The sequence below is a fragment of the Gracilinanus agilis genome, chromosome 4 (assembly GCF_016433145.1).
Source record: "Gracilinanus agilis isolate LMUSP501 chromosome 4, AgileGrace, whole genome shotgun sequence".
In the NCBI taxonomy this organism is placed as follows: Eukaryota; Metazoa; Chordata; class Mammalia; order Didelphimorphia; family Didelphidae; genus Gracilinanus; species Gracilinanus agilis.
This window is the reverse complement of record NC_058133.1, coordinates 162,703,242-162,722,475: the sequence shown is the minus strand read 5'-3', so window position 1 is coordinate 162,722,475 and position 19,234 is coordinate 162,703,242. Positions and strand designations below refer to the sequence as shown.

Genomic DNA, 19,234 nt, shown 5'->3' with positions numbered 1-19,234 from the left:
TGATAATTAAGGGTATACGGGCAAGCAGAGCTTTGTCCCAGAATGCAGAAATTTAGAGGGAGCAGGAGTAAGGACAGTAGAAACAACTGAGTTTATGACCCAATTAACAAGAATAATTAGTTGAAATAGGAATCTCCCATTGTTAATGACATCTGTGAGCCATTATACTCATTAATTCTCCCTCCTGTGAAAATGAGTATTTTCACAAGAAGTAACTCAGTTTGGATGGTTTTCAACAAAAGCTGGTCTTAAAGTCAGGGAGTCTAGTGTTCAGTTGTTCCCTTGATTTGCACTAATTCTGCAATCATGGGAAAGTCATTTAGCCTCTTAGTGTCCAAGGTGACTAATTTGCAGATTAATTGTTCATCTATAAGATGGAATTTCTCCACCCTCTACCCTGGAATTTCTCCACATTGATAAAAGCATATATTTAGAGAATATATAGCATATATATATGTATATATATATATACATTCACACATATGTTTTAAATGTGTGTGTATGTAGAGAGTATATACACAGATGCATATCTATAACATCTCTGTATGTTTCATGCATATGTGTATTTAAATTATGAATTACTCAGTGTTAAGGACTTGTGGGAGTAAATGAATAAGAGCTGCATAGAGTGGTCAGGAATAGATAGGTCAAAAATTGGATTATTGAAGTGAACTGAAAAACCGATGCGATTACAGATCCACTTGAGTATTTCAGTATCATGAATTCCAAAGTTAATTTAAGATATGTCTAGGTTGCTTGCCCTGGGTACCAAACTTGCTAGTTATAGCTCTGTGGGAAATTCATAATATGTTCAACTAAATCTTGTGCTCTATCATGTGGCATCCCATAGGTAAGGACAATAGTGTGAGGGAGATGAGCTATTATCTTTCAATATGAACAAAAGGGTTCTCTCTGTTCATCCTTCCTGAAGGGCATGCTGAGATTTATACTTAGTCCCAGGAATTTTCCTGAGAAAAGAATAATAAAATCTGATAGTTTGAGCAATATAATATATACATATGTATATGCACATACATATATATGTATATTACTGTATATGCATATATGTACTGCTATTTATATGTGTGTATAAATATAAGAGAGCAGAATATACATATATATTTACATTTGTATGTCAGTACATTTGTAGTCAGATTGGCTAAAGGTTTATCAATATTATTCATTTTCTTAAAATAGCTTTCAGTTTTATCATTTCTATAATTTATTTTTAGTTAATTTATTTCTCTTTTAATTTTTATATATCTTTTATGCTTATTTGTTAGCTTTCTAATTTTAAAATGTATATTCAGTTCATTAATATTCTCCTTTTCTATGTTGTTAATGTGCATTCATAGGGATACATTTCCTCTGAATACTCTTTTTAGCAGATCTCCAAAATATTAGTATATTGTTTTATTACCATTTTCTTCCAAATAAAAATTGTTTCTATCATTTTTTTCCTAAATCCATACTTTTTTTTCCATTTTTAAGTTTCCATTTGGGTCCACATCTTTGGTACATACTCCCAAATTCCTGCAGGTTATACCTATTTTAAAGCCCCAATTCCCTTTAAAAAATTAATTTTCAATTGTATCCCCTCTCACCACTGAAATTAGACTTCCCCCTTTCTTTCCATTATTTCAATTCCTCCCTTTGCTTTCTTGCCTATTCTTTTATAATCCCTCTTCTTCCTGAAAGACCATAGGATTATTTTCTCTTTATAGCTAATCTCTGATTTGATTAAGGTACATCCCACATTCCTTTTCATCTTCGTCCTCCCCTTTCCCATTTTGTGTCCTCTCATTCTATAATTTAGTCTGACAGAAACATTGATTCATCTATAAGCATCTAAGTAAGATGTTCTAAGATTTATTCCAAGATATTTCAAGTCTCTTTCTCCACTATAATTCTATGTGACTTCTGCTTATTTCCTAGTGTAATTTTAGAAAGTAATCTTTTAATGTTCTCTCTGTTGGTACTTGTTTTGTTCTTAGTTGCTGTATATGTTTATCATTCTTATATTTCTGTTGCCTGGGGCATTTGAAAAGCATGCAATATTTTCCAGGCTGATTTCATTTTTAGAGATATTTTGAACACTTTTTATTGGATATCATTTTCATTAACAGCTAGGCTCAGATTTTCAGGGTATGTCATCTTAGTTTGAATCTTGGGCTATTTTATTCTTTGGATTACATTATTCCACTCCCTTCTGTGGTTTCAGGCGGCTACAGAAAAGTCTAGTATTATTCTAACTCACTTTCCTCTATATTTGAATATCTTTTTCCTGATCACTTGCATAATTTTTGTCATTGTAATTGATAAATTCAATCACTACATGTCTTAGATTTTTCAGGATAGGTTTTTTTTTTCCCCAGGAAGCAACAAGTGGATTCTTTTGATTGCAACTTAGTTTCCTTTGTTCTGGGCCATTTCCTTGTACTATTTCTTATTTTGTTGTTCATGTTTTTTGTCCTGTTGTGATCCTCTTTAAGACATCAACTTAAATCTTGTGTTTGAGATGAATATGCTTTCCTTCCATGGAGGTCATGTTTTCTCTTAATGTTATACTTTTTACTTCTCTTCTTACAGATTGTCCTTTATTTCTGTGTAGCATTTTCATTTCTAATCAATTATTCTTTGTTCCATTTCTTTGGTAAGATTTGCCACAATAATTAAAGTGTTCCTATTCTGTCAATTACTTTCACTGTGCAGGTCATAAACTCTAGTATTGCAATAATTATTTCTCTTTTTTAACTATTTGGGAACACCCTACTATACTGTCTTCAGAATCCACAGAGTCCGCTCCTACTTTGAGTATAATTCATTTTTCAATGTCTTGCAATATTTATTCAGAAATGTTGGAATTTATTTAGCTGTCCTGGAGACTATTCTCCCTTCTCTTATTAGCATCTTCCCTTTTGGCTCATCTGTTTATGCTCAGGGTCTTTACCTGAGTATTCTTTATCCTAAGATCATTGGTAATTTCATTCTTTTCCCCTTACATTTCTGTATTGCTCCCCTTCTGATTTGTTCCCCATTAATGGTGGTTTCCCTGGGAGCAGGACCTCAAAGCTATTTCATATTGCTCCAACAACAGGCAATTCATGTTTTACAGGCTTCAATCTCTGCTGCAAATGACTTCTAAGAAGTTAAAACTTACCCCAGATGGATCCTGGGTCCTGTATATCACTGGTGGTACCATAAACGCTCTGACTTTCTGCCCTAGTTCCCTTAAACCCTGTTATAGCACAGAACATACTACAGGGCCAGGCAGAGTAAGACTACCTTTTGCTTTCTGTGAAAGTAGGAGGAGGGGTTTCATGAAAAAGAGTTCAGCTCTGTTGCAAGACTGTAAAGTAGTTTGTGCAGCTTTGCCAGAGGATGGTGAATCATGCAGCAGGGATAAAATAAGGTATTTTAAGGATTAGTCTTCTCTGATGTTAGTTCATTTGGGGTTTTACCTCATTAAATTTCTTGTTGTCTTATATAATGGTAATAGCTAAAAGTTCATTATCTCTTGTGCCTAATTACTATTGTGGAAGGTTTTAGAAGTTATAAGGACTGAAGAAAGGGTCTTCACTTTCATCTTTTTGGTCACATCACTAAGAAGTTCAGAATAATTTGATCTAATTAATCATATCTGTAACTATGAGAGAAATGATTAGCCCACTGTCCTCTATTCTGGACAGACATCATCATTGTCATCATCTTCATTTATTATTAAAGCAATACATTAAGGTTTGCAAAGTGTTTTACATAGAGTATCTCATTTGATCCTCATAACAGCTTTGTGAGGTAAGTGCTATTATTATCCCCATCTAATAGACAAAGAAACTAAGGTTTAGAAAGGTCATATGAATTGCCCAGGGTCACACAGGAATTAAATATCTGGGGTCAAATCCAAACTCAGGTTTTCCTGACTCCGAGCCATCATGCCACCTAACTTCTTCATCCACAATATTGTTTTCAATTTTAAACGACACCTTTAAGAGGAGGCATTGGCAAGGTAGAATTTATCTCCAGGAGTGTGATCTTTCTGGTGAGTTGTACTCATGTCACATGAAGAATGGTTAAAGAAATGGCATGAATTTAGGGTTAAATTGAAGGAGAAATACAACACAAAAGACCTGGCTGTAGTTTTCAAATATTTGAAGACTTGCTTCATGAAAAAGAGATTAGCCATATATTGCTTAGAAGAAAGAACTAAGACTAAGAAGTTGAAGTAACCAAAAGGCAGATTTCAGATCAACATGAAGAAGAACTTCTTAGCAATTAGATCTATCCACAAATGAAACAGGCTATTTTACAGAGTGAGGGCTATCTATGAATATGTTCATGTAAGCCTGGATGACTTTTGACAGTATTATCTAGTGAGGATTTCTGCATAGACTAAATAACTCTGAGTTGATTTAATTGATTGATTAATGAATTTTAAAGAGCATTCATTAAATGCTTTCCCCATGCCAAGCACTGAGGATGCAAATACAAGGAAATATTACAGTCCCTGACCTCAAGGATCTTGCATTCTAATAGAGGCTAATACCACAAATTGTAGGGAAAGGCCATGGAGGGGCAAAAAGAAATGGTAATTGCAGTTGGAGGCCAGATGATTAACATGTCCTTTCTAGAATCTAGGAATGGTAGTGCTAATTTGGTCTCTTTTCTGAGACATAGAGTTGGAATAATTATAATTAATATCATCTCATTTTATCCTTATTACTCCGGGAGGTAGGCACTATTGTTATTCAGATTTTACAGATGCAAAAACTAAGACAGACAGATTTAGGGATTTTCCCAGGGTCACACAGCTAGCAAATATCTAAGGCAGGATTTCAACTTTGTTCTCTTCATGTTCAGTTGTCTACCCATTATTCCACCCAATAAGAGTGTATGTGTTTTTTTTTTTTGTGTGTGTGTGTGTGTGTGTGTGTGTGTGTGTGTGTGTGTGTGTGTGTGAAGGGCATAGGAAAGACATTACATAAAGGTGCATGTCCTGTGCAAGATAAGATGAATGCCTACCAATCATAAGCCAAGGGGATTAGGAGCAGAATCTTTGGAGAACCTAATCTACCTAGCCCAGTGCTAATCACTATATAGGTCACAGAGAAATACACAACATGACCTAAGGCCTTCACAAAACCTACTCTATAGCTAGAGACACAACACTCACCTACACAAAGAAATTAAAGAACAGACAAGTACAAAGTGGCATAATATAGTAGGAATTAAGAGAATAGATATACCAGTTAGAGAAGATTTCATAAACAACAAGCTTGACATAACTTTGGAGCAATTTCAGGATTAGGAAAAGTAGATGAAGAGAAGATTATTTCAAGTACGAGGAATTGCACGAGTAAAGTCACAGAGGGAGGAATGAATAAAGCATATGTAAGGAAAAATCAGAAAAGAATACTGACCCTGAGATCCACAAGAAATTGTCATATGTGACTAATTGTTATGACTACTGGCTATGAAGAGCATTTCTGCATCAGGGCTCAGTAAAGCTGTGACATAGGAAGAAGGAGCAAAGGATTAAGAGATAGAGACATATAATGGACCTTAGAAATTTCCTAGTATGATCTCCGTATTTTACATAACAAGAAGCAGCATAGTTTAGAGCAGTGATTCCCAAAGTGGGAGCCACTACCCCCTGGTGGGTGCTGCAGCAATCCAGGAGGGAAGTGATGGCCACAGGTGCATTTATCTTTCCTATTAATTGCTATTAAAATTTTTAAAAATTAATTTCCAGGGGGCTAGGTAATATTTTTTTTCTGGAAAGGGGGTGGTAGGACAAAAAAGTTTGGGAACCACTGGTTTAGAGGAAAGAACACTGACTCCAGCAACAGAGATCCTGAATTCAAATCCTGCCTCTGATGTTTAATACTTGTATAACCTTGGGCAAGTTAGTCTCTATCTAAATTTCTTCTATAAAAAGCAGGGAAGGTTGGACTAGGTGATGTCTGAAGTCCCTTCTGGTTCTAGGTCTATAATCCTATGACATGAAGGGCTCAGGGAATGATCTACTCAAGCTCACTCAACTTATTAGTAGGATTCAACTCCAGATCTTCTGACTTACAAATCCATGTTATTTCCTTGAAAAGCGTACCTCTCTCTTTTGTATCAAGAAAATAAGTGGACTGTAGGTTACAGAAGATATTTGAGCTCATTTAGCTATGAAAATTTTTACAACTTGTTGGTGGTAAGTCTTCCAACTCTGTTTCTTCATCTTTCTTCAGAACGGAAAGTCACTCAATGAAGATACAGAACCACACAGAGGTGAGTGAATTTTATTTTCAAGGATTCTCCAGTTTCCAGGAGCATCAGATCACACTCTTTTTAATATTCCTGGCTCTGTACATCTTAACCTTGGCTGGTAATGTCATCATTGTGATAATCATCCGAATTGACCGTCACCTTCACACCCCTATGTACTTCTTCCTGAGCATGCTGTCTACTTCTGAGACCTTATACTCATTGGTCATTATCCCACGGATGCTCTCTAGCCTTGTGTGTAAGGGTAAGTCCATATCCCTGGCAGGCTGTGCTACCCAAATGTTCTTTTTTGTCACCTTTGGCATCAATAACTGCTTCCTACTCACTGCAATGGGGTATGATCGCTATGTGGCTATCTGCAACCCACTGAGGTATACAGTTATCATGAATAAGAAAGTGTGTGCCCTGCTAGTATGGGGAGCATTTAGCATTGGTCTTGTTGTAGCAATGACACAAGTGACATCAGTGTTCAGGTTGCCCTTCTGTGACATAGAAGTGGCCCACTTCTTCTGTGATATCCGTCCTGTGATGAAACTCTCCTGCATTGACACCACCATCAATGAGATCTTAACTTTGATCATCAGTGTCTTAGTGCTTCTGGTGCCTATGGGCTTGGTCTTCATCTCCTATGTCCTCATCATCTCCACCATTCTTAAAATTGCCTCTGCTGAAGGTCGGCAGAAGGCCTTTGCTACATGTGCCTCTCATCTCACTGTAGTTATTGTCCATTATGGTTGTGCTGCCATTGCCTACTTGAAGCCCAAATCAGAGAACACTAGAGACCAAGACCAACTGATTTCGGTGACCTATACAGTCATCACCCCACTGCTGAACCCTGTTGTGTACAGTCTGAGGAACAAAGAAGTCAAGGATGCTTTGCTCCGAGCTATTGGCAAAAAACATCTGTAATTTTGATTGCCATTGTCATAAAACACTTACCCATCACACTAAAAGGTTAAAAGGTAAGGAAAGCATATAACTGTCATTGTTGAAATTTGGGTTCTTGAACTCATAACATCAAGAGGATACTTACAAAAAAAAAAAACCAAACACCAGAGGGATTCAAACATAGTCAATGAGGGATGAGGGAGCCTCTTTGAAGGAAGAGTTTGCCTCTGGAAGAGGACCAGACAAAATACAGGATAAGCCTGTGATTTGGGGTATGCAGAAGGGAAAATATGAGTATGGAAGGGCAAAATGAAAATGGAGATAATGCTTAGAAATTATGCAAAAATACAGTCTTTCCAAAACTCCCTCAGGTTTCTTTGTATGTTTCCTAATGGCTTAGCTAGATAATGGTACATATTAAGCGAGAATGTCCTGACATACTGTTAAGCTTTCTGCCTATTCCCCTTCAACTGATGAAGGATGGGTGGGAAGGGAACCATAGGGCTTGTTAGCGCCAAGTCTCCTGTCCGCTGTGAGAGATTCAGTGAAACCCTCTCCAACAAACATTTCTTGTGATGAAATAGAAAAGAAATATATTTCCTTTCCTTATTGGCACTCTTCTAACTAGATCCAAACTGTATCTTCAGGGGTGCCAGCTCCCCTTGGCCAAGCAGTCATAAAATAACACAGTGGAAACTAAGATACTAATAAAACACTGGAAGGATGGAATATAGAATTTGGTGATTTGTGGGGGAAATTAATGAACAGAGAGATTGTTTGATTTTTTTGTCAAAGGAACTTGAATCAAATAGTAAAGCAGAATAGGGAGATACCAAATAAGGAGGGAAATAATGTAAAGCTTTGAGACTAAGACGATAATGGTCATGTGAGGAAAAAAAGGAGCTACAATTCTTTTACAACATCTTTGATAGACTAATACTCCAACCACTTGGTGGCATAATATTAGAAAATCCTCAACCTAAACTGAAGATGAAATAAAATATCACCAGCTATGTAAAGACAGGGTAAAGAGGGTGGTTTCATTAACTTCTGTAACAACTATTAGTTATCGTTGGATAAAACACTCTACAGTTTTGTTCAAAAGAGCTTCTTTCATAATTTTTTAAACATTTGAATATTTTCTCTTGTCACCTATCCTTGAACAGAAAATTGTTTCTTATAATAAATACTGCTAGTCATATTCCAAATATTCTTTTTTCTTCTTGGGCTGATCCTCCTTTCTCTTTTCCCATTCCTCATCTGTGAAATGCTTTACTTATCCATCCTAAAATTACTACAGAATGCTGCTGATTGGCTGTATACTCTAAGTGGATCTGAAGTGTCATAAAAATAAAATCTGTACCCTAGGAAACTGAAGTTGCTATTCTGCAAAAGCAGTATTCTATAACATGCTAATAAATTCTTTGCTTACAGTTCAGCCCCTAATCTCTGACCCACAGTCATCAGACCATTTCTGATGGTTACATCCCTTTCAAAGGTACTATTCCTCTCAATTGAATGAATTACCCAACAACTAGCATGGAGGTCAACCAAGTTCTCAGCCAGAGCAATAGCCTAAGCAGTTTGAGGCTTGCTCCATCTCCTGGGAGAAATTACTTAAAAATACTCATCAGTGTTGCCATAGCTTTGTTACCCAAGTTTCCTTCCATGACTGTCTTAATATAAAAGGGGCTCAGAATATAGTCTTTGCCTCCATTCAATTCTGCCTATCCAGGACATGATCACACAGAAACTGCTTTCAAGTCTTCACTTCTATTGAGACATATAAGTAGAGATCTCCAACCTCCGCAACAAAGGATAGAGTGTTACCAAACCTACCCCAGTGGAAGCTAGGCTGAATCTTAAGATGACTCTAACATCTGTATCTATTTTTCTTTTTGGCCTTTCTGAGCTTAGAGATGTAATACAACTCAGTTCAGCAATCATTTACTAAGTACCTATTATGAACAGAGTACTGAGTTGGGCATTAAGGGAGACACAAAGTTCAGAAAAGACATGGTCTCCCATGAAACTTGAATTCTAGTGTGGAAATGCTAGATTACCAACTCAGATGAAACTAATGAATAATATTCAATAATGTGTGCAAATGAGAGATGCAAAGAAAGGTCAATGTGAAATCCAAAAGGGATCTCTCATGACTGAGGTGAACTCACAGAGAGTACAAACGTACACTCATAAAAATGAACTAGAGACAACTTTGAATGGCACTATTTTCTCATTTAAAACAAACCATCATCTTGAAGGGTTTTTTTTGTTTGAGGAGTTTGGGAGTTTTTTGAAAGAGATTTGAATTTTTCATTTGACTAAATATAGCATGGCTGAAGACCTTGTCAGAGTCTGTAGAAGCACAAAGGGAAGGTCTTCCAGGACTTTTTGCAGATTCAGCATCAACATCATGTAGGCTTTAGCAACATTTGAGATTATTTAGAGGATACAAATTTCAAACAACAGAGGTTCACAGAAGACTCAGAAGAAAATCGTCTTAACCTTCTGAACTCTAATCTTAATTTTTATTATGATTGGTAAAGATGCTAACGATATCATCAACCCTATAAACATAACAAACATCATGAATGTTACACTCCAGTGTCGTTGGGGGTGAGGTGGGTGAGAAAAGGACAGACCCAATCTACTATCTCTAGTAATCAACTTGAGCTTGTGCTCAAATCAGAATGCATGGGGAATGAGTAGTTTTGGAAGCATGGATGGGCAGAGAAGAAAAAAGAAAATCATTAGGGAGGGTTTATAATCAGGAAGTAAGCATACATTAAATACCTACTATGTGCAGGTACTATGCTTAAGAGCTTTATAAATATCATTCCATTTGATCCTCACAACACCACTCTGAGGTAGATGCTATAATTGTCTCCATTTTACATGTGAGGAAACTGAGGCAGGCAGAAGCTAATGACTTGTCTAGAGTAAAAAAAACAAACTAGTAAGTGTCTAGGGCTGGATTTGAATTCAGATCTGCCTGAATCCACATCCAGCACTCTATCTACTATACTACCTAGCTTCCTTGACATTCCAGACAATGGACAGAGAACTAGGGGCTTAATAAAAACATAGATTCCAAAACACAGGAATCAAGTCAAGGAAGGCTATCATCTAAATTTATGTGATTGAAGCTCCCAAGAATGCCTGAATAGTTTATTGATGACTTGGAGGGAAAGCTGAACCAACACAAGGTTGGCAAGAGTGGAATTGAAGAGGAGCGGGCAGCTTTCAGAGATTTCGTGTACAACATCACATTTACTCATCTGGGCCAGAATACTTGAAAACATCAGGATTAATTTGATTAAAATGATGAGGAAATTCAGAAGCTACTAAATGAAAAACTAGAACTCCACAGGCTTTACCAGCAGGATAGTTCGTCTGTCTCTGAGAAGGCAGCTTTTAACTCCATCAAAAGTAAAGTGCAAATGAAGCATAGAGAGATGCAGGATTCTTGGCTCAGTAAGAGGCAAATGAAATTCAGTTTTATGCTGATAGTAACAATCCAAAGTGCTTCAATGATGCTCTGAAGGCTATTTATGGGCCAAAGGCCTATGTTGAATCTCAACTACTCAGCGGTGATGGAGTCACATTGATCAGTAATAAGGATATGATCCTGGAGAGATGGGTTGAACACTTTCATAGTATAATAAGTCAATGAGTAAAAATTCAAAAAGTTAAAATTGTTGGTGCAATATATAGCTTATTATAAGGCATAATGGTTAAAATTTATAAGGACAGTTATAATGTTATATGTATGTTGTGCTATATATTTTATTTTTATAATTATAAATTACATTTTGTTTTTATAGTTTTTAAAAAATACTTGTTGCCTTTATTCTTTGCTGCTTGAGATCTATAGAGAGAGGATCTTCTTGTGGATGACAACATCATGAGGGAAACTGCTGTCTGCCCTGGGGAATCTTCTCATTATTCAGTCTGAGTCCTCTGGGACCCATGGAGGTCTTTGCCCTTAGCAACAATATCCCCCATCCCTGCTAGTGACTAATCACTCCCAAAGTATAAGAACACTCAGAATCAGCAGTGGCCCAACCCCAACACCAGCTTCCAATGAGATAGAACCCCCCATCACCATAACCAAGCAATAGTTGCCAGTGAGGCAGACCCTCACTCACTCCAGGATACCACATCCCCTTTCCCTTTTTCCAAGGGCTTAAAGGTAGCCTTGATGACCTTGACAGTCTTCAGCTGCCTATCCTCTTAATAACCTCAGTATGAGGGTAAGAATGTTGGTTAGCAAAAGCATTCAAAATAGGATATAAATAAAAATGACATAATATATAAATAATACATGTGATATATTAATATTTTGTAATCTACGTGTTATATGTAATAATTTATATAACATAACATGTTATATGCAATAATTTATGTAATATAACATATTTATGTATTATAATATTACATAAGATAACACTATAATGCATAATTAATATATGTATTATATATGATACATGATAATATAATTAATATTGCAATATATAATCTATGAGTATATTCTGAATTATGTCTTAAATTTGTAATATTATTAATATTATATAACATGTGAAATATAGAATATATAATTTTTATCTTCAATATAAGATATATGATATATTTATTCAGCATATATTATTTATAACATCTTCATGTATTTATGGTAAAATATAATAAATATGTCACTGTACTATTTTTATCATTTATATAAAATATAATATAGGAATTCTGTATTCAACATCTAATTTTATATCTATATACCTATATCTAATTATACTGATGACAGTATTATTTATATCATATATAATGTTATATAGTAATTTCATACTTATATATTTCATATAAGATAGTAACCTAATTCAATATATTCTATATGTTATAGGATACAGATTATATAATGTAAATCATATGCTGTACATATTAATTATATGTGACATAATTATACATAATTTTATTATAATATATGATTTTACATATATATTTAAATACTTATATTTTATAGATGCAACTGATGGCAGAGTGTTTAGACTGATCCTGGAGTCAGGAAGATTTGAGTTTAAATCTGGTCTCAGATATTTACTAGCTGAATGACCTTGGCCAAGTCACAATCTCTTTGTTTCAGTGTCCTCATCCATAAAATGGAGTTAATAAAAGCATTGGGGGTTGTTAAAAGGATCAAATGAGGCAATATTTGTAAAGTTGTAATAGTGTCTGGCATATGCTAGTAGAGCTATTATCATCATCGTCACAGGTTAGTTGAAAAGAAAATATTTTACAAATTGTAAAATACCAAAAATGTGAACTATTTTTATCAATGTAGAATCAGTTTATCAGTTTATCTAATATAATTAGACAAAATGAAATATTCCTCAACTCTTCCCTACTTACCAAATGACATACTGATTACTAGCTCAGTTTTCCAGATACTTTGAAATCCAAAGTTATCTTAAAGAATATGTGTGAACATTCTGATCATTTGACAAATATAGTCCTCCATAAGCTAATTATTTTTCTGGTTTTAATTAGAGCTTTGTGAATTTAGTTCATATGAGTCAATTTGCCATAATTTAACCAGCCCCTGAAAAGCTGGACGGTTCTTGTTGTAAATAGAGTAAATAGAGTGCTGTACTTAGAGACAGGAAGACTTGAATTCAAATATGATGCAAGATACTTCCTCACTCTGTGACCCCTAGGCAAGTCACTTAAACCACTATTTGTCTCAGTTTTCTCAACTATAAAATAATAAGAACAATAGCACCTACCTCATAGGGTTGTTGTCAGGTTACAATGAGATAATATTTGTAAATCACTTGCAAACCAAAAAAGTGCTATGTAGATGCTAGCTATTATTATTGTTTAAAGGACATTTTTAAACCATCACTTTAAATAAGAAACTGCTTGAGGAACTATGGGGGAGACAGGATAGATGGGGAGAGTCACAAAGTCAACTAAGATGCAGTAATCGGCCTCAAGAAATTCCTAGTCTTGTTTGAAAGGCAAGGTAAAAAAAAATCCTGAAAAGCCAAATAGTAATCAATCAATAACTCCTTTTAAGCATTTTCTAAGTAGGTGCTATGCCAGGCTCTTGGGATACATGTAAAGGCTAAAAAAATCCTTGACTTTAATGATCTGACTTTCTAGAGGGATGTAAAATACGAAGTACATACAGTATATATCTAGAGTTGATGGAAGGTAACCTGAGTGGGGAAAGCTGTGGAGAAAAGGAGATGAGACCAAGAAAGGTCACCTGCAGAAGACAGCTTTGAATTGATTCTTGAAAGAAACTAGGGATTCTTTAAAAAAACAAAACAAAATACTCACTTTGTGGGCACCTTGGTGGCTCAGTGGATTGAGAGCCAATCCCAGAGATGGGAGGTCCTGGGTTCAAATCAGGCCTCAGATACTTCCTAGCTGTGTGACCGTTGGCAGGTCCTTATCATTCTTCTGCCTTGGAACCAATACACAGTATTGATTCTAAAACCTTATCTTCCATATTAGAATCAATACTAGGAAGTGTCTGAAGGCAGATTTGAAGATAGGATGTCTCATCTCTCAGCCTGACTCTCAATCTCCTGAGCCACTGGCTGCCCCCAGAACCAGGAATTCTTAGAGGTAAAGGTGAAGAAGGAATCGTTACAGGTTTGGGAATGAGCCTATAGAAAAGCATGTAAATGGAAGGTGGAGTTTCATGTGTATTGAACTGTAAATAGACCAATATGGTTCTTTCATCAATAAGGTGAAGGAGAGAAGCTCACGAGATGTCTAGAAAAACAGGAGTCAAGTTGTAAAGTTTGTGTGGAATCTGCAGTCATCTATGAGGGTACCCTCTCAAATGGTGCAACCAGAACATTCATCTACTCTCTCTAATCCTTCTTTTTTGTCTGTCTTACTATAAAATCCTTTAGAGATGGTCTTCCTCTAGATTCCAACATTCCCTGGATAATACACATGGGCTAAACATTTCTTGCTCTTGCTAAATGACCATACTTTATTGTTTCATATGGTTCTTTGTATGCTCATAATCCTTCACCAAGTTGTATATAACATTTTGAAATTTTGCTTCTATTCTAAAGTCACATTGTTTTTTATTATTGTGACTCTTCTGTTGGAGACTCTATTTCCTGGAAAGGGCATTTTTCTGGGCTACTTGGGCAGCTTCTCTTGGATTTATACTAGTTAAATTTCTACAGGAAATGCTGGGTATCCACACTGTTGGTTTTTCTTTTATCCATTTCCCATTTCTAGTGTCAATAGTTTGTTCCAATAAGACAGTTTGGAACTACCTCAATATAAAGTGAAGTATCTACATACCTTTATTCTTTCTCTTTATTTAGTGCTGATTTATAAGTCGTGGTCTGACTGAATGAAGACAGCCAATTCAGAAATAACCTCTACATCCCTGCTCTACCATTAAAACAGAGTCTATTCAAATATAGCCAACTGTTTTTCCCCCCAGAGCCTTCTGGCATTTATCTTAAAAGAAAGTTTTATTAGGATATGTAGACATGAGGTTTCTGAGGAGCTTATAAGACTGTGGACTCTCATTTCTTAGTCTAGGTCTTTATTTCCTAAAATACTTTTCAAGAACCTCCTTTATGTTCTCCTCTGCATTAAAGTTATCTAATTCTAAATACATGCATCTGTATGCACACATACACACATGTGCACAAACACACAATGACTTGGTCTGGAAAATCCTTTTGACTTCATAGAATTTCTCCACCTCTATATTCTCTACAATAGGCTGCATATGCCATGTCCTGATCCTTTTCTGTCCATTTCTTGCCATAAAATCCCTTGGAAATGGCCTTCCTCTACGTTTCAACATTCTATAAGTACTAGCAACACACAGGGACTACATTTCTTACTCCTTCTAAATGACCATACTTACCATACCTTGTTGTTTTATGTGGTTCGCAATCTTCCACCAAGCTCCTCTATAACATTTTCAAACTAGAACATGGTCTATAATTCTCTTCATGAGAATTTTTTGTTCATGTTCATCTTGAGTACTACAAGTTTAGACTGGAAAGCATCCAATGAATTCACATTTCTTTAGCCTTGGAGTGCACAATGCAATGAACTCTACCAACCCCTTTATTAGTTTCTTCAAGGAGAATCTGAGAGCCGTCAATACAGTTAGTTATAACTTCATTAGGACTTCTGATTTTATTTATATATTACTATTATAGAGCTCAGTTTCTTCATTAATATGTCAACTTCCTGAATCAAACTCTTATACTTAGGAAGGACTTCAAGGTTCGTCCATCTCAACCTCTACCTAGAAAAAAAAAATCTTCTCTATAACATTGACAATGTCAATTTGACATTGACAGGCTTTCAGTAAAGGAGTAACATAATCAGAATGGTACAATGAAGGAGATTAAGTAGACAAAGCTATGTAGCAAGAACTGAGAGTTCTGGAAGCAAGGAAGATGGAAAAAATATTAAGACTACATATAGTAATTGAGGCACAGATATATAAAATTTCTGGAAACTCAAAAAGCCAAGAAACACAATGCATGACATACCCTCAGAGAGGGTATTGTCAAGAAGAAAGTCATTACATATGCAAAATATTGATAGCACAACTTTATGTTGTAACAAAGAACAAAACTGAGCAATTGGGGAATAAGTAACACAAATTGTGGTACATGAATATAATAGAATATTACTGTGCTTTAACAAATGATGAATATAATGATACAGAAAAGCTTTAAAAGACATGAGTTGAATCAAAGTGGAATCTAGAAAACAATACAGATAATGATCACAACAATGGAAATAGAACAACAATCACAAAAGAGTTTAAAAGGAATTTGAAAAACATTTGAAGAGATTTGAAGCAACAGCCTGCACGCGCGTACGCACGCACACACACACACACACACACTGTTTTGCTGAAGTGCAAGATCCATAGGTATGGAACATGGCACATACTATCACATTTTTTCAATGCATTGATCAATTTAGCTGATTTTTTTTCCTTCTCTCCTTTCTGTGTCCTTTGAAAAGTTATTTCTTATATTGTATAGTTGTCTGGGGAAATTTAGATGATATGAAAACAAAAGATACAAATAAAATATTTTTTAAAAGAAGAAATAATGAATCAAGACCTCCAAAATGAGATCCAGAATGACTCAAAAGAGTTCAGCCCAATTAACTACATGAGATTAAACTACTTATAGTTTCAGACCAAGATATACTTGTGTGTTTTTTTATTCCTTTTAAAACTTAATTAACTTATCTATAAAAGCCTGAATCCAAAATCAAAAAAGGAAGAAAGCCATCTGGATCATCTTGATTAATTTGCACAGTTCTTGTAATGACTATAAGCAAAGACCATCTTCTTAACATTGATGTTTTTCTGTTAAAGATATTAGGCAAATTATTTAATCTCTCTTTGGCTCAATTTCTCCATCTGTAAAAAATGGCAGGGTAGGGGGAGGTTAGACTTGATACCTCCTAAGATTCTTTCCAGTATTAAATTTATGATTTTTTGAAACTTGACATTTTACTGTTACAATATCTATTGTTACTAGACACAGTATGCACATAGAGAAGCATATAAATTGAATGAATAAATGTTGCAGAAGAGGTAAAATGGACATTTTCAAAGAGAGAAAGAATAGAACACTAACAACTAGGACAATCAGTCAAGACTATGTTCAGGTTATGGCTGAACCTTAAAGAAAGCCACAGATCCAAAGAGGTGGCAACAGTGAGGAAGTGGCATGCAGAATAGGAGAAAGTTGGTTTTCTAAATCTGGAGAAGAGTAGAGACCAGTTTGCCTGTAAGGATTCATGTGAATTAAGACTGGAAAGGTTTACTGGAGGAGTATTGTAAATGACTTTTTAAAAAACTATACATATCTTCCTTCTTAGAAGCAATACTGTGTATTGGTTCCAAGGCAGAAGGGTGGTAAGGGTTAGGCTATAGGAGTTAAGTCCAGGGTCACACAGCTAGGAAGTGTCTGTGGCAATATTTGAATCCCTTCTCTAGGCCTGGCTCTTAATCCACCAAGTCTCCTAGCTTCCCCATAAATGACTTTTAAGCAGAAGAATTTACATTTTATCCTAGAAAGTTACTGAGGGTCAAAGATAAAAGCACATCAACAAGGGGAAACAATGTCCAAGAAACTAGTGTGTAACTTAGTAACTTAACGGTAGGAAATTTTTCACTTTTTCTCTTTTTAGCACAGTGCCTGACATAGAGAAGGAACTCCTGGATTGACTTATTGGATGACCATTGGAATGAAAGCTCGTGGTGTTCCATGAGTCACTGAATTTTTGAATCTATTTCAACAATGTAGAGGCTCACCAACAACTATCAGTGGGTTCTTCGTGACCTCTTTGTGATAGTGGATCCACTGATAGGATCGGTATAGGGACGTAAGCTGTGATTTTATTGATACAAAGAATTCTCCATTCCTCTTTCAATGCACTTCATCATCTCTGCAATTATAGTCTTAGAAATTTGCATAGAGGTTGTGACTCACGGAGGGTCACACGACAACTAAAACACTGAAATTTTTGTTGGCTAGTTTTTTTAGACTCTTTGTAACTCTGTTTGGAGGCTTTCTTGGCAAAGATACTGAAATGGTTTACTATTTCCTTTTCTAGTTCATTTTATAGAAGAGGAACTGAGGCAAACAGGGTTAAGTAACTTACTCAGGGTCAAATAGTTGGTATGTGTCTGAGGTCAGATTTAAACTCATGAACATGAGTCTTCTTCATCCCAAGCCCAGTGTTCTATCCACTATGCCACCTAGCTGCCCCATAAAATACTAAATAGGAAGATCTAATTACTCAAATATATGAGGAGCTAAATCAATTGTACAAAAAACCAAGCCATTCCTCAATTGATAAATGAGCAAGGGATATGAATAGACAATTTTCAGATAAAGAAATCAAAACTATCAACAAACACATGAAAAAGTGTTCTAAATTTCTTATAATTAGAGAAATGTAAATCAAAACAACTCTGAGGTACCACCTCACACCTAGCAGATTAGCAAACAGGACAGCAAAGGAAAGAGGTGAATGTTGGAGGAGATGTGGCAAAATTGGGACATTAATGCATTGCTAGTGGAGTTGTGAATTGATCCAACCATTCAGGATGGCAATTTGGAATTATGCCCAAAGGGCTTTAAAAGACTATCTGCCCTTTGATCCAGCCATAGCACTGCTTGGTTTATACCCCAAAGAGATAATAAGGAAAAAGACTTGTACAAAAATATTTATAGCTGCTCTCTTTGTGGTGGCAAAAAATTGGAAAATGAGGGAATGTCCTTCGATTGGGGAATGGTTGAACAAACTGTGGTATATGCGGGTGATGGAATACTATTGTGCTCAAAGGAACAATGAACTGGAGGAATTCCATGTGAACTGGAATGACCTCCAGGAATTGATGCAGAGTGAAAGGAACAGATCCAGGAGAACATTATACACAGAGACAGATACACTGTGGTACAATCGAATGTAACAGACTTCTCTACTAGCAGCAATGCAAGGATCCAGAGCAAGGCTGAGGGACTTATGAGAAAGAAAACTAGCCACATTCAGAGGAAAAACTGTGGGAATAGAAACACAGAAGAAAAACAACTGCTTAAACACATGGGCTGATGGGGATATTATTGGGGATGTAGATGCTAAATGATAAATCTAGTCCAACTATCAATAATATGGAATTGGATATTAATCAATGATACATGTAAAACCCAGTGGAACTGTGCATCGGCTATGTGGGGCTTTTGGGAAGTGTGGGGGAGAGGGAAAGAATATGAAACATGTAACTATGTGAAAATATACAAAATTAAAATTGAAAAATTGAAAAAACAGTAAGAACCTTGAATCAGGTAACCATGGGAAAATATTCTAAATAAAAAATAATAATAAACCAAAAATAAATACTAAATAGGCCCCATTAATAAGATTCTAAAATAAGTTAGTAATAATAATAACTAACATTTCTATAATGTTTACTGTGTGCCAGGCACTCTACTAAGTGTTTTACAATTATTATCCTATTCAATTCTCAAAATAACTCTGAGAGGTCGTA

The 19,234-nt window shown here is 35.6% G+C and overlaps 1 protein-coding gene across 1 annotated transcript; it reads left to right on the top strand.

The window, feature by feature from the left end:
• Nucleotides 1-6,252: 6,252 nt before the first annotated feature.
• Nucleotides 6,253-7,182, top strand: LOC123246048 (olfactory receptor 10J1-like). The gene has a single exon (XM_044675000.1). The coding sequence runs from the start codon at nucleotides 6,253-6,255 to the stop codon at nucleotides 7,180-7,182; it is 930 nt and encodes a 309-aa protein (XP_044530935.1).
• The last annotated feature ends 12,052 nt before the right edge of the window (nucleotides 7,183-19,234 follow it).